Raw genomic sequence first — 14,533 nt, forward strand, 5'->3', positions numbered from 1 at the left:
AAATTACATTAACAAAATAAACTCACAAAAAATTGATCGTAAAATACAAGCTTTAGACTGCGTCCTAGTATGATACAATTCCTCATTTTGATTTCTTAATAGTTAAAGAGGAATCTTCATTTTCAGCATTCGATCGAGGTCGTTTCAAAGAATCGCCAGAAGATGACTTATCACCGTTTGGTTCCTTTTGAGACTCAATTGTCTTCGAAGTTACCGTACTAGACTTGCCATCGTTCTTCGGTTGTGTTGCTTCAACTGAAGAGTTCTTATCTTTTTGAGTAGTCTTTTGCAGCTCGGCTCGAACTTTTGCTAAATTCTTTTCAAGCATGCTAAGTTTTAACTTGCTTCTCATTTCTAACTCAGTCCTGAGGTTGCTGATTTGTCGTTCATGGCTTTGTTTCGTATCCTCCTGAATCTTTTTAAGTAGTTCTTCTTGACGTTTTTTCCATTCCGTTTTTACTGCATCGGGGAAGTCAGAACTAGAAGTAACTATCTTCTCAAAGGGCTCTTGGAAGACAATCTCGAAAGTACCAGAAAGCATATTTTCCTTTTCTTTTAAAAGAGTACTCAATTTCTGTTCATCAGATGCCCTTAAGCTTCCTGAATCACTTGCGTCCTGTGTTTGCGAATCTAACGATCTACGCAACTTCTCTAATTGTGTTTCAAGTTCTGTACATTGTTTACTCACAGCATCATTCTTTTGTACTTCTTGAGTAATCCGAGAACGTAATTTCAAGACAGCCTGTTTCAAAGCTTGATTTTTCTTTTCTATTTCTTCTCCACTTGTCGTTCCAGAACCAACGGATTGAGATATTTTTTCTTTATCAAGTTGATCAATCTTTTCCCTCAATGATAAAACTTCCTTTTTGGTAGCATCTAATTCAGTCGTAGCTTCCGCTAGCCTTTGCTGGGCTGTTATATATTCAGCCTTCTGAAATTCATCACTAACCTTTTTGATATCCTGATGATCCCTAGCATTATCTTCAAAGGGTTCACTTTCTTCATATTTCTGAAGTTTTTCTTTAAGCGCGTCAGTTTCTTTGATTTTCGATTCAAGCTCCGAAGTTTTTTGAGAAAGTTGCTGGCGAACTTGATTGTGCTTTTCCAAACTCTTAGCAACAAGTTGATCATACTTAGATCTCCATGCGGCGGCAACAGTTTTGCTTCTAGCAGTCAACTGTTCGATCGTATTCGAAGCCGCTCCTTTTTCGGATTCTATTTTTTCTATTGTCTCTTTAGCTGATTCAAGTTCGGTAGTTAACTTCTCAATATTTTGGCGTAGCTCAACCAACAGTTTTTCATCAGCGTTTGAAGTCTCCGCCGAAGCATCCGTAATCTTGTTTTCTTTCAATGAGTGGAGAATTTGTTGGTTGTGCTGTTGCAGTCTCTGGTTTTCTTCTTCAACTCGACGGATCATTTCTTTCCCTCCCGCTACCTCATTTTCTAGCTCATGAGAGTGATTGTTTTGAACTTCCAGTTCACGCTCAAGAGAGAAGACTTTATCTTGCAAGTTGTTAATAATGCCATTATGTTCTTCTTCCTTTTTGCGCAACAGTTTATTACTATCATTCAATAACTTCACCATTCGGGAAAGATTGTTATCAATGGGTGCACCATCGGAACTGGTTTCGGTTGTTGAAGCTTTTTGCGTCGATTGAAATTCCAGAACTATTTGATTTGATTGTTCAACCAGCTTTCTTAACCTCTTATTTTCAATTGATATAAGCTGTCTTTGGCATGCTAAAATATTAGCCTCATTAAACATTTGCTTAATGTAAGTTTGAAGATCTGGTAATGAAAGCTTCATGACGGAACCAAGTTTTTCAGAAGTGATGTCTAGGGTAGATAAGTCATTATCAGTCGGTGTTTGTAACTGAGCAAGAAGTAAAGCATTTTGCTTTCTTAGTGCAATCACATCTGGTGTTGCAGAAGCTGAATCTGGCATATCTTTAAGCTCTCGAGCTGCAATGAGATTCTCAGACCCAGTAGGCTCAGAAACATGATTTGTACGTTTCAGTACAGAATCATACTCAGCCCTGAGCTTTTGAAGATTTGACATGGCATTTGCATGCCTGAGCAATTCTTTCTCATAAGCATCGCGAGCTTTTCGGCAACCTTCAGATAATTTCACATTCTCTTGTTGTAGCAAATTTTGTTTTTGAAGTAATTCTTTTTCTAAATTACGAGCACTTGTGATATCGTCTGATAGTTGCTCATTTTCTTTAATAAGTAGAGAAATTTTGCCATCCTTTTGCTCGTTATCATAATCGTGTTGCTGCTGCACGCTGCGGAGTTTTTCTTCGAGATCATTGCCTTTCTTCTCTAAAGCATTGATATAATTACGATTTTCTTCTAGTTGTTTCGAAGTTGACAATCGCAGTGTTTGGTATTCCTGTTGAAGCTTTTCTAATGTTTCTTCAGCTAAGCGAATAGCTTCCTCAAGGCGCTTTGTGTGGTCTTTTGACACATTGAGACCAGTTTGCAAAGACGAATTTTCCATTCTTAAACCAACTACGACTGAACCCAACTCAGTTTCTCGTTCGGAAGCTGTCATCGATTGTTGATGAGATAGTCTTGTTTGGAGTTCCTCTATTTTATTGCTTTCTGATTTCAGTTGTGATTGTAGTCCTTTGTTTTCCGATTCTAGAGAGTTCCTTATGTTTACGTACTCTTGTTTGGTAGCTTCAACTTCTTCGAGCTTTATGCGAAGAGAATTAATATCTGTATCCTTCATATTGGCTAGGTCATTTGCTGACTGCAAAGCTTGTTCAAGCTTTTCATTAGAACCTTGCAATGAGTTTACAGCTTGCTTCATTTCGCTATTTTTAGCCTCAAAAGATAGCTTATTGAGTGAAAAGATCCTTTGTTGCTCATTAAGAAGTGATTGCAAATTAGAAACAAGATTCGTCAAACGTTCCCGCTCACTCAGCAAATTACTATTTTCTGAAGTCAACCGCTGTTGAATTTTACCAAAAACCTCCTTTTCACTAGTCAAACTCGCAATTTCGCTGTTCATCCTTGAACATAATGACTTAAGTTGGATGTGCTCTTCTGATATTTTACCAGCATTCAAATCTTGGCGATTAAGGACTTCTTGAAGATAACTATTAAGGGTCCTTAACTCCTTCATTTCTTTCCCGAGAGAGTCAACATTTTGCTTTGATACATTCAGTCGTTGTAGGCTTAACTGTTCACGATATTTCACTTTGTTCGCTTCTTTTCTCGTTTTTTCAAGCTGACTAATTAGATCGTTAATCCTTTTAGAAAGTGATTCGTTAGCCGCAACCATCTCATTGCGATACGTCTCAAATTGTTTTTCAATATCATCAACAGCTGCTTGTGAAGAACCATTCATATCAGGGGGTTTCTGGGAAACTTTTTGAACAGTCTTTTCTTTATACATGTTCAACATTTCTTTAAGGACACTACGTTCGTGAATAAAATTCTGCATCTTCGTGTTGGCCAATTTTAGCTCACTTTGTAATTTATTTGTCACGTTCTCATGCTGTTCATTCAATTCTTCGGTTTTAATTGAAAGTTGGTACTCAGAAGCTTTCTTTTGGATTTCCAAGTTGCATTCAACGGTTCTTATGTTTTCGCGAAGTTGTAAAACTTGTGCCAAAGCTTCCTGTACAGACGTAAAGTTGGGGATATCAACTGAAACTGCGACTTCATTCCCCGATGGCTGCTTAGAAAAATTATCCAAAGCTTCTTGTATTTTTTGAGGTAAGCTTCTATTTCCCGTCCCTTGCAAATAATCCAAGTTCAAGAGAAGGCACTGAACCTCCCGCATCAGATCTTGACATTGAACTTGAGTAGCCATAAGTCTTAATTGAGTTTCTTCTTGTTGCAGTTTTGAAACTTGATATTTCTGTTTCGTGTTGTTTATGACTTCTTTTGATGTGGATAATTTTTCACTTAGGTCAACCATAAAAACATTATTTCTTGCGATTTCTTCCCTTTGTTGTTGAAAAATTGGTATACGTTCTTTAATTTGATAGAAAAACCAACAGATTTTATCATTAGCACGATCAAGTTGTTGTTGTAAATTCAAAACAGCTTGCTGTAACCGCATATTGTCAGAATACACTTTCGTAAAAGATATTTCTGGGTTCTGTGATGCGTTTAATCTCTGAGCGACTGATGAAAAAAGACCAACACCTGCAGGAGATACCTCTTTTCTTTGTTTTGTAACTTGTAATTCGCTAGCAAGTCTGTCAACTTCGGAGTGTAGTTTGCTGATTGTTTCGTTGGCAACTTTCAATTGACCTTTGCTCATTTTCAACTGTTCTTCAAATGTGCTATTAGCAGATGTGTCCAACTCTTTAGAAGCACTCTGATTATTGACGGTTTTGTCTAATTGACTTTGAAGTTCTGAGCACTGAGACTCCCATAATGAAGTTAAACGTTGTTGAGCTTCAAGCTCCTTCTGTAGATCATCAAAAACGTCGATTTTGTCATCAACTTCCATTGCTGTGGTGGATGTATTCGATCCTTTATCCTTTGATTTAGTTTGACTTTCATGCACAACGCTCGTATATTTTTGTCCCAGCTCAGAGTTACTTGTTTTAAGTGCAGCAACTTGCTCTTGAAGCACATTTTGGCTATGTTTAGAAGATGCTAGTTCTTCAGACATGCTTTTAGTTTCATCTTGTAACCTTTTTATATCCAAAACAAGCGCATTTTTTTCTTGTAAGTAAATCTCTTCCTTGAAAGTGCTGCTGCTTTGATTCAATGTTAAGTTTCGCTGATTCTCTTCCATTTCTTGCATTTGCTGCTGCAAGTTTTGGATCAAATCTTCATTTTTTTGCTTTTCCTCTTGAAAAGATCGAAGGAGATTCTCAGAGTCACTAAGCTTCCTTTCCATATCTATAACTCGTGAATTTAGTTGTTGTTTTTCCAAAACTAACGAATTTTTTTCTTCAGAGCAAGAGTTAAGCTGAGACTGAATCTGGCAATTCGCTTCTTTCGAAGCATCCACATCTTTTTGGAGTTCCTCTGCTTTTTCTTGAAATTGTTTTGCAATTTCATTTCGCGAACCGAGCTGCTCTTGAAGGTGCAACGCTCTTCTATTAGTCACATTCTGTTTATGTTCGGAATTCACCTCTTGTAAAACCATCTGTTCCTTTAGCGAATTCAAGTCGCGTACCTTAGAACGCAATGCAACAACTAGTATGGAAAAACTTGGTACTTTAGCTAAAGGCTTCAGGTCTTCAGGAGACACGCCGAAGCGTTCGTGAACGAATTGAACATCATCTTCATGTTCACCTGAAGCCATATTGTAATGACAGTTTTTGAAGAATAATGATGTAGAGGCTCCTCAGGTATGGAACTTTCTAACTCCTCAGATGAAGCTCCTGTTACCAATATTAGTAAAGAAGGAACCTTCACGTCAACAAGCTCAAACAAACCCTATAAGATTTAATTTATTCAAAAAATATATTTAATTAAAAAATCCTTTAAATTAAGATCAAAGGGTAGGATTTGATTTGAATTAATGCTTAGTAGCACTTTTTTTGGTGGTAGTACAGAGGAACGTGGGTGGAGTCCTAGTTGTCCTCCACACATATCATTCCAGGTGACCAACACCAACAAAATACAAATCATATAGTCCTTATAATGTTTGGGCAAAATAATTCTTCCGGTTTCGGCGGAGGAACTGGGGGTTTTGGGCAAAATAACCAGCAAACTGGAGGTTTGTTTGGGTCCAATACTAATACTACAGGGAATAGTTTATTTGGTTCCCAAAACAATAATGCAGGTGGCTTTGGACAGAACACCGCACAACCTCTTTTCGGATCAAGTACCGGAGGTGGCTTATTTGGTAATCGCAACCCTCCACCAGCGACTGCACCTGCTCCTGCCCCTGCACCTGCTCCTGGTTCAGCAGGTACGGGATTTGGAATGAATTCGGGAACCGGAAGTGGTTTATTCGGTCAGTCTAGCGCTCCTGCTTTTGGTGGTACAAACACATCAAGTGGTGGTGGCCTTTTTGGTAATGCAGGCGGTGCTGCTGCTCCTTCTGCGGGAAGTGCGTTTTCATTTGGCTCCAACAATCCAGGAACTACTGGTGGATTTGGTAGTACACCAGCAAACACTGGCTCTACCGGTGGCTTCTTTGGGTCACAAAACAATTCCTCTGGGAGCACAGGATTTGGTGCTCAGCCTCCTAGTGGTGGTGGTATGTTTGGCTCAGCATCGACTGGTCAAGCTCCTGCTTTCGGTTCTTCGGGATTTGGAGCAGGAAGCACGAATACGATCAATGGTACGGATAATCCTCCTTACGCGGTAACATCTGAGAAGGACGCACAAACTAATGGTACAAGTGCTTTCCAGTCCATAACGTGTATGCCGGCGTATAGGCAGTATTCTTTTGAAGAGTTACGCTTACAAGATTATAATCAAGGTCGTCGATTTGGAAATCCTGCGAATGTAACTTCCACTCCATCAACCTTCGGGTCTACTCCTGGGTTTGGTACTTCCACTACAGGTTTCGGCCAGACAGCCACTCCTACTTCAAATTCAATCACTCCCTTTGGATCTTCTAATACGAATACTAATACTGGTGGAGGTCTTTTTGGTGGCGGTCCTGCATTTGGTGCTAACAATCCGAGTACTACTTCAGGATTCGGTGCGAATACTACGAACACCGGAGGTGGCGGATTGTTTGGTCAATCAAATCAAGCATCAACTACTCCTTCGACTGGGTTATTTGGCGGTGCCGGCAGCGGATCGACTTTTGGCCAACAAAAACCAGCTTTTGGTTTTGGCTCCAATACAAATACCGGTAGTGGTAGTGGCGGGCTATTTGGCTCTTCGACCTCCAACCCCGCTACCAATACCGCTGGTACAGGCGCAGGTACAGGTACGGGAGGCGGATTATTCGGTAACGCCGGAGGGGGTTTTGGAGCAAGTACCGCAGGCACGGGATTCGGTAGCTCTGCTCCAAATAACCCACCCGCATCCAATCCACCTGGAGGTGGTTTGTTCGGATTTGGTAACAATGCTACTTCCGGAACAAATACTAGCGCTCCTGGTAGCTCAGGCCTTGGCTCCGGCAGCGGCTTTTCCTTTGGTGCTAATAATGCTGCTTCTAAGCCATCAGGCTTTGGATTCGGTTCAAGCACGGGTACGGGTACTGGTACTGGCACTAGTGCTCCGGCGACATCTGGTTTTTCTTTTGGTCAGCCGTCTAGTACAGCTCCTAAGCCGGCATTTGGGACCGGTTCTACTGCACCCTCTGCTAAACCTGCTGGTGGCGGTTTATTTGGTGGATTTGGTGCTAACAGTACCCCTTCTACAGCTACCAATAATGCAGCTGGTAACACAGGCTCTACGGGAGGTTTATTTGGTAATACAGGCTCTACCGCCGGAGGTCTGTTTGGTAGCACCAATACTAACACCGGTGGTTCCGGTCTTTTTGGAAATAATACAGCTTTAAATAACCCTCCCAACACAGGAGGCGGTTTATTAGGATCTGGTACGAATACTTCTACTACACCAGGTGCTGGCCTGTTTAATAAGCCATCAACAGGACCTGGTTTATTTGGTTCTAACAATACTTTGCAACAACCCTCTACTACAGGTTCTTCCGGGTTGTTTGGCTCCTCAAACATGAATAATCAAGCTCAACCATCTACCTTGGGCTCTGGATTATTTGGGGGTGCTTCTCAGAGTGGACAGCAACAGCAACAACCTCTTCAAGCCAGCATTGATCAGAATCCATATGGCAGTAATCCATTGTTTTCTAGTACAGTATCTCAGACCGCACCAACTTCGATACAGGAGCCTATTGCTTCGCCTTTGACAACCCAACCTGCCCCAAAGAAAGCAGCATCATTGCCTCAATTCTGGCTATCCCCTAGATCGAGTAGTCGTTCCACTGTTGCTTCCATCTCTCCTTTTGCGAAATCTGCGGTAATGAATTCAGCAACCGCTCCAAGCAAGCCAAAATCTTTACATTTGTTTGATTCACTAAATGATGACGTCCTATTAAGCAAAGACGCTTTCACTCCTAGGCAGAACATTAAGAAATTGGTCATAACTCCAAAGGTGTCACGAGATGAAATGTTTCGAAATGAAAATATATCTAAGCCTTCTGAAGAAGTATCAAAGACAAATGATGCTATGAAGCAGGAGACAACGAAGGTTGAAAGTGATCGAACTTATACTTTACCTGATGGCTACTGGATGAAACCAGGAGTTGAGGAATTGGTTAAATACCCTAAGGACAAATTAACTACGGTACCCCAATTTTGTGTTGGGCGTTCGGGTTATGGTCAAGTTTCCTTTTTAAAACCTGTCGATTTGACTAAGTTTGAAAAGTTTGAAGATATCCCTGTCAATGTTGTCCTTTTCGAGAAAAAAATATGCTCTGTTTATCCTGAGGAAGGGTCTAGTCCTCCCGTTGGAGAAGGTTTAAATGTCCCTGCCATTATTACTCTTGAAAATGCGTGGCCTCTATCTCGAGAAACAAGGGAACCTATCAAAGATGTTGATCATCCTAGATATGCTCAGCATATGAAGCGACTTCAGAAAATTAAGGAAACAGAGTTTATTGATTTTAATGATGGTAAATGGACCTTCAAAGTTCAACACTTTTCTAAATACGGACTGTTCGATGAAGATTCTGAAAATGATGAAGATTTAGAGGATGAGCCCGCCAACAACGAAGTTTCATTGAACCGTGATTTAGGTAATTCAGAAATGTATGAGAAGTCGAGTCATCAAGGCTCGCAATGTAACAAGACACAACTTACTCACAATACTCCAGGCTCTTTTCCTCCCAATAATCAACTAAACACTTTCCGTAAATTCAATGATCAGAATGATAACTTTGATGACAATTCATCAAAGAAAGCAAAAGTGCAAACAGAAGTACTTGGAGCTTCATATCCGGTATCTTCAAAAGATAATAAGATAGAGAAAGAAGATGAAACGAATGATTTGTTATCGAACATGACGGATAGCCCTAACGACTCAAATGAATTGAAGAATGAAGATATTTTGGAGGATGAGTCTGATGAAGTACTTGACGCAAACGTGCAAAATTCAAAGGAGGCAGTGAGTAATCTGATTAATCCGAGTACGTGGCTGGAACATCTGAACTTGGGGTTACAAAGATCTGTATTAATAAAGTCTAAAATGGCCAACACTTCTTCCTCGGTACAGGGCAATAAGGAAGCAACTGGTAGCTTTGCTTATGACCAGTATGATTTGGAAAAAGACCTGTTTGGAGGTAGTATAATTGCCAAAAATGTTTCAACTGATTTTACGGACACTGGTGCGAAAAATATTCCAAAGTTTCATCTTTATCCGAATGGATCTTACGTACAAATAAAAAATGGAATTCTAAAAATGGATTCAGCGGAAAATCTGTTCAGCCTTTCTAGCACAAGAAACGAAAATTTGATAAAGCTTTTTGAGTACCAGCTCTCTAAAAGCGAAGTATATGTTGATGCTAATGGTGTATGTTCTATATCACCGCGTTTATCAATGGTGGTCGGAGATTTAGTAGCATTTACAAAAAGCGTTGATCAAATTAAAGTTTGGGAATTAGCGTCAATATTATTCGACAAGAAAGACTTTGAAGTTCCAGTGTCTTTGTCTCTTGAGGCTCGAGAAGTGCTTTCCGAAAAGCTTGTTCGCGATTGTTTGTCTGAATGGATTACAAAAATCGTAAAAGAAGAGATATTAGCAAAGGCTCAAAAGGCTACATCCTCAGAAGAAAAAATATTTATTTTATTGACCGGCAATCAAATTAGCCTTGCGTGTGAAGAGGCTGTGAATTCGGAAAATAATCGTTTATCGACGTTGATTCCTCTTGTCGATAGCGATTTTGATATCCAAGCCGAAGTTAAGCAACAGCTGAATCAATGGCGAGAACGAGGTGATCTTGCTTATATCAACAAGTATACCCGTCTTATCTTTGAACTTCTCTCTGGTAACACCAACCTAGCTGAGGGTTGTGGAAGATCTGGAGAAGAGGGTTACGTTTCTTCGATGTTTGTCTCTCAGGAATTAAGTTGGATATGTGCTTTTGGCTTGAAATTATGGTATAACACTGATATCAATATTGCTGAAGCTATGTCGCTGTACATGGAGTCCTTGAAAATGTACGAAAAAGAATTACAAAGGCCCACGGTGTATAGTGACTCAAATGGAGAAATTTACGATCTAATGTTTTTGTTACTGAAAGCGTATGCTGTCGGAGCAACCCTAGAAGAATTTACGCTCCCAGAAAGCGCAAAATGCCATCCACTAGACTATCGGGTGGTTTGGCAATTGGCGATTTTTCTATCAAAAGCTCGAGGTATCTGTGATTTTTCAGACAGAGATGGCGGCATGGATGAGGTTGTAGGTGAAGATGGTATACACTTCAAACCTCAGAGCGTAAGAGCAGATATTTTAACACTTTCGCTTGCCTCTCAGCTCGAAAGTATGGGTTATTGGCAGTGGTCTTTATTTGTGCTCCTGCACGCAGAAAATGTTGAAATACGTATATCCAGCATTAAAAACTGCCTTGCGCGAAATGTTAAAATGGGTTTAACCGATTATGATGAAAAATTAGTTAGCGACTTACTCATCCCAAAAAGCTGGATACATGAAGCGAAGGCATTAAGTGCTCGTTATAATGGAGAACACGCGAAAGAAGTAACCTTCCTTCAAGAAGCAAATTTATTTGAAGAAGCTCATACATGCTTAATTCGAAGCATCGCTCCTCAAGCCATTATCAGCAATAACTTTAAAGAATTGAAGTGCTTGTTGGAAGGATTCCGAGAACGAATGGAAGGAGTTGTGGGTTGGAATTTCGGCGGACAACTGTACTCTGACTATCTTGACCTGGTAGACGGAAAGTATGAAAATAACGTCGAAATGTTAAAATTTATTTTACAAAGAATTACTGTTGCACTGAAAGAAGCTGAATCACAGTCGATTCATCAAAAGGCCTCTTTGTATAAGATGACCCGTTATGTTAACAAGCTTTGCCTAAGCCAGTCGTTAGACGATGTTGCGTTTAGTTTGCCTCTTACGACCGCCAACAGTCTTCAGAATTTGCAGTACGTTTCCGTTCAATTTTAAGTCACCTTCTTTGATGTTTTATGTGAGTTCATTTTTGATTTAAAAAAAATTTGTTATATAGATGAAACGTTTATGTAAATAGTATAGCTGTCTTTCAATGTATTTTTTCCGTATATTAAAGAGCCGTGTAATATAACAGTAGCAGATTTTCAATCGTAGTAAAAGGTTCATAATCACTGAACTTTATTAATAAAAAGTATTGTATATTTTTGACTACTAAGCCCAAGTCCCAATATATTCGAACCGTTTATGATTCACCTAAACATTAGCCATCATTTTGGAATAGCATATTAAAATAGGCAGGCTGGTTGATTGACGAATTTATAATATTTAAAATCAAATAAGGATTACAATAACATAGCATGAAGCAAGCTACTACGATTTATAGAAGCATTATTCGAGAAATGCGCCAAATGGTAGAAATAAATCAGCTTCTGAATCATGTACTAACAAAATAAAATAGAATGGCATCTATAGGTCTTCAAAAGGGGTTACTCCTGCTCAAAAAACGGCGATTGAATCCGTAAAAGCATGGTTTCGTAACGGCTCTTCAAATGACCTGAACAAGTCCAAAGAGCTGCTTTCCTTAATTAGTTCTGGGAATAAGCACGAATTATTATTTCAGCAATATCATCCAATGGTTGGTATGAGTGAGTTAGATAAAGCCAAATTAGCTGCCAACAGAGTGGGTCTTCAGTTCTAAATCAGAATGTGAGGTCGGACTTTTTGAGGTGTTATATGCGCCGACAGGCAGAGGAAGTGTTTTACTTATTTTGATGATGTACTTGTAACAGGCTACAAATTTGAGTTAGAAGTTGAACGAGAAAGAAGGGTTTTATCAGATCCGAGTTCTGTAACTTCAAGCTCGAAACGCCGAGAGACTTCTCGCACTCATTATTAATTATATTTCTCTGCTATCTTCTCTCTACGTGAGTTTTGGTTCTTTAATAGCACTCCTACATTGCTAGTTGAAGCTGAATTCATAGACATTTTACATTGATAAATGAGCGACTGTTTTATTGTTGAATATGCATGAATTGATTGCTTTTATTAGTCAGACATGCTCTTCTTCTGATTTAATAAATTCCTTCTTCTATATTCTTTATTGTTTGAACTTTAATTTTTTCTATTCGGAGAATAAAGTACAGAGTAAGATTTGTTACTTGTCAACGTGCGGCCGACAATAGAGATGAAACTCTACTTACAGACATCAATATACTTTTGGATTGTATTTGTTTACAATTTTCCTTGTAACGGAAGGATTGGTCAATAATGTAAGTATTTTCGGAAAGGGTCCATGTAGATCTCGGGATTTTAGTGCATATGGTTCCGTGAAAATGAAAGTGATAGGAAATTTTGTATTTCTGCGATGCTGAGCCTATACAAATGGCCTGAAATAAATCATAAAAACTACTTTGAAGTATAATCTAACTGACGATCCTTAGCTTTTGAACGGCATCTTTCCCTGTGTTTCATCTAGAGCAAGAAAAGATCTGTAATTTTATTTGAGGATCTTGAACAAAAAGTGAACATTGCTCTGCTGCAAAACAGGATTTGAGCCTCTTTGTATTTTATAACAGTACCAACTAGACTTTCGAGCGATCGATGCGTTGTTCGACATTTTGCAAGCCGGTTCCCGCTAATTGTGATTGTGAATATTAATTTTTCATTTACTTTCATATCGTATTTGGTAACTTGATATTAAATTCAATGCCTTCTAAAGTACTAACGATGATAGTAAATTACTTTTTTCTTAAACGTCCTTGACTCAGTCCAAACCCAATTGAAATCGTTTCATAAAAATGACTACGCAAGCGGTTACTTCTATTCTAGACACTGATCTTTACAAACTGACCATGCTACAAGCTGTGTTGGAACATTATCCAACAGCTGAGGTTTCTTATGTATATACAAATCGTTCTCCTGAAATGGCATTAAACGAGGAAGCAGTAGCATGGTTAAAAGACGGAATTTCGAACTTGAGAAATCTCACGCTACTTCCGGAAGAAGAGGCTCGGCTTCGTCAACGATGCCCGTATTTAAAGGAGTCCTTTTACGAATTTATGCATTCCTACGCATTTGATCCAGAAAATGTTGTTTTCCTTGAGTATAATAAAGATACCAAGGACCTTGCTATTACGATTAAAGGGCTTTGGAAAAACACTATATTTTACGAAATTCCATTGCTTGCTCTTGTTTCAGAGGCCTATTTCAAGTTCGTTGACAAAGATTGGTCATCTGAAGGGCAATTCGAAAAAGCTTACGAGAAAGGAAAGCGCCTCATAAATGCTGGATGTTACTTTACAGACTTTGGCAGCCGTCGTCGTCGTGATCACCATGCCCAAGATGTTATGTTGCAAGGATTAATTAAGGCTCAGCAAGATGTTAAAGGACCTGGTCGTTTCCTTGGAACTTCAAATGTGCACTTTGCTCAAAAATATGACCTGGAGGTGTCTGGTACCGTCGCCCACGAGTGGTATATGGGTGTTGCTGCTATTACGAAAAATTATGCAGACGCTAATCGGATTGCTTCAGAGAAATGGGTACAAACATTTGGTAAGAGCCTCTTGATTGCTCTCACTGATACCTTTTCTACCGATGTGTTCTTGCGTAACTTCACGGCAAATACTCCTGATGATTTAGCCTGCGTCTTTCACGGTGTTCGACAGGATAGTGGAGTCGCTGAAGAATACATTGAAAAGATCGTTGACCATTACCAATCACTCGGCGTTGATCCTTCTACGAAAATGATAGTTCATAGTGATGCTTTGAACGTTGATCGTTGCATCTGTTTGCACAATTACGGCAAGAAGTTTGGTATCAAATCTTCGTTTGGAATTGGTACGAATTTTACCAGCGATTTTGATCACGTATCAAAGCCAGGCCAAAAGAGCAAGGCTATGAATATTGTGATCAAATTACACACTGCCAATGGAGCCAAGGCTGTCAAAATCAGTGACGATATCATGAAAAATACTGGTGAGAAAGATGCTGTTGTAGAAGTTAAAACGCAACTTGGCCTTCCTCTGAAGTAATCGTGAAAAGTGGGTAGTTTGGTTCAATGAAAATTGTTAAGTATCTTTTGTTTTAGTTGCGATTGTCTTAATACGAATAAAATCTGACAGTTCCCAAACCTAGCAACAAATAAGCCTTCATTATGGTTTAAATGATGCTTGCATATAGATTCGTGCAAACGACACAAAGGTTTTCTATACCACGAATTAAAATTATATAGTTGACTAATAGAATAAGATGATTAAAATAGAGGTTAAGACTCGAACAATATTTGTTAGTATTATAATTCATTCATTCTTTAAATTACTTTTTCTGGACCAAAATGAGAGTGAAGAGGAGATTGGGAATCAGTAAATTATACAGAGGGGAGAAAAGAAAGGAGCACCAATACAAAATACCACTTCGAAGAAGGTACGGGTAATGTTCACTGTGCAAC

At 39.2% G+C, this 14,533-nt stretch overlaps 4 protein-coding genes across 4 annotated transcripts; 3 read left to right on the forward strand and 1 right to left on the reverse strand.

The window, feature by feature from the left end:
- Positions 1–82: 82 nt before the first annotated feature.
- Positions 83–5,278, reverse strand: alm1 (nucleoporin Alm1; the record flags this gene model as incomplete). The annotated part of the gene is made up of 1 exon (XM_056179131.1): positions 83–5,278. One exon carries the CDS (start codon positions 5,276–5,278, stop codon positions 83–85), a length of 5,196 nt encoding a protein of 1,731 aa, XP_056035667.1.
- Positions 5,279–5,619: 341 nt separating this feature from the next.
- Positions 5,620–11,082, forward strand: nup189 (nucleoporin Nup98 and Nup96; the record flags this gene model as incomplete). Its single annotated transcript, XM_056179132.1, has 1 exon — positions 5,620–11,082. One exon carries the CDS (start codon positions 5,620–5,622, stop codon positions 11,080–11,082), a length of 5,463 nt encoding a protein of 1,820 aa, XP_056035602.1.
- Positions 11,083–11,444: 362 nt separating this feature from the next.
- On the forward strand, positions 11,445–11,785 carry fmc1 (mitochondrial complex assembly factor, LYR family Fmc1; the record flags this gene model as incomplete). Its single annotated transcript, XM_056179133.1, has 2 exons — positions 11,445–11,498; positions 11,546–11,785. The coding sequence occupies 2 exons, from the start codon at positions 11,445–11,447 to the stop codon at positions 11,783–11,785; spliced, it is 294 nt and encodes a 97-aa protein (XP_056034947.1).
- A 1,099-nt stretch (positions 11,786–12,884) lies between these two features.
- npt1 (nicotinate phosphoribosyltransferase Npt1) lies at positions 12,885–14,117 on the forward strand (the record flags this gene model as incomplete). Its single annotated transcript, XM_056179134.1, has 1 exon — positions 12,885–14,117. One exon carries the CDS (start codon positions 12,885–12,887, stop codon positions 14,115–14,117), a length of 1,233 nt encoding a protein of 410 aa, XP_056036768.1.
- Positions 14,118–14,533: the final 416 nt, after the last annotated feature.

This window comes from Schizosaccharomyces osmophilus, chromosome 1 (assembly GCF_027921745.1).
Source record: "Schizosaccharomyces osmophilus chromosome 1, complete sequence".
Lineage (NCBI taxonomy): Eukaryota > Fungi > Ascomycota > Schizosaccharomycetes > Schizosaccharomycetales > Schizosaccharomycetaceae > Schizosaccharomyces > Schizosaccharomyces osmophilus.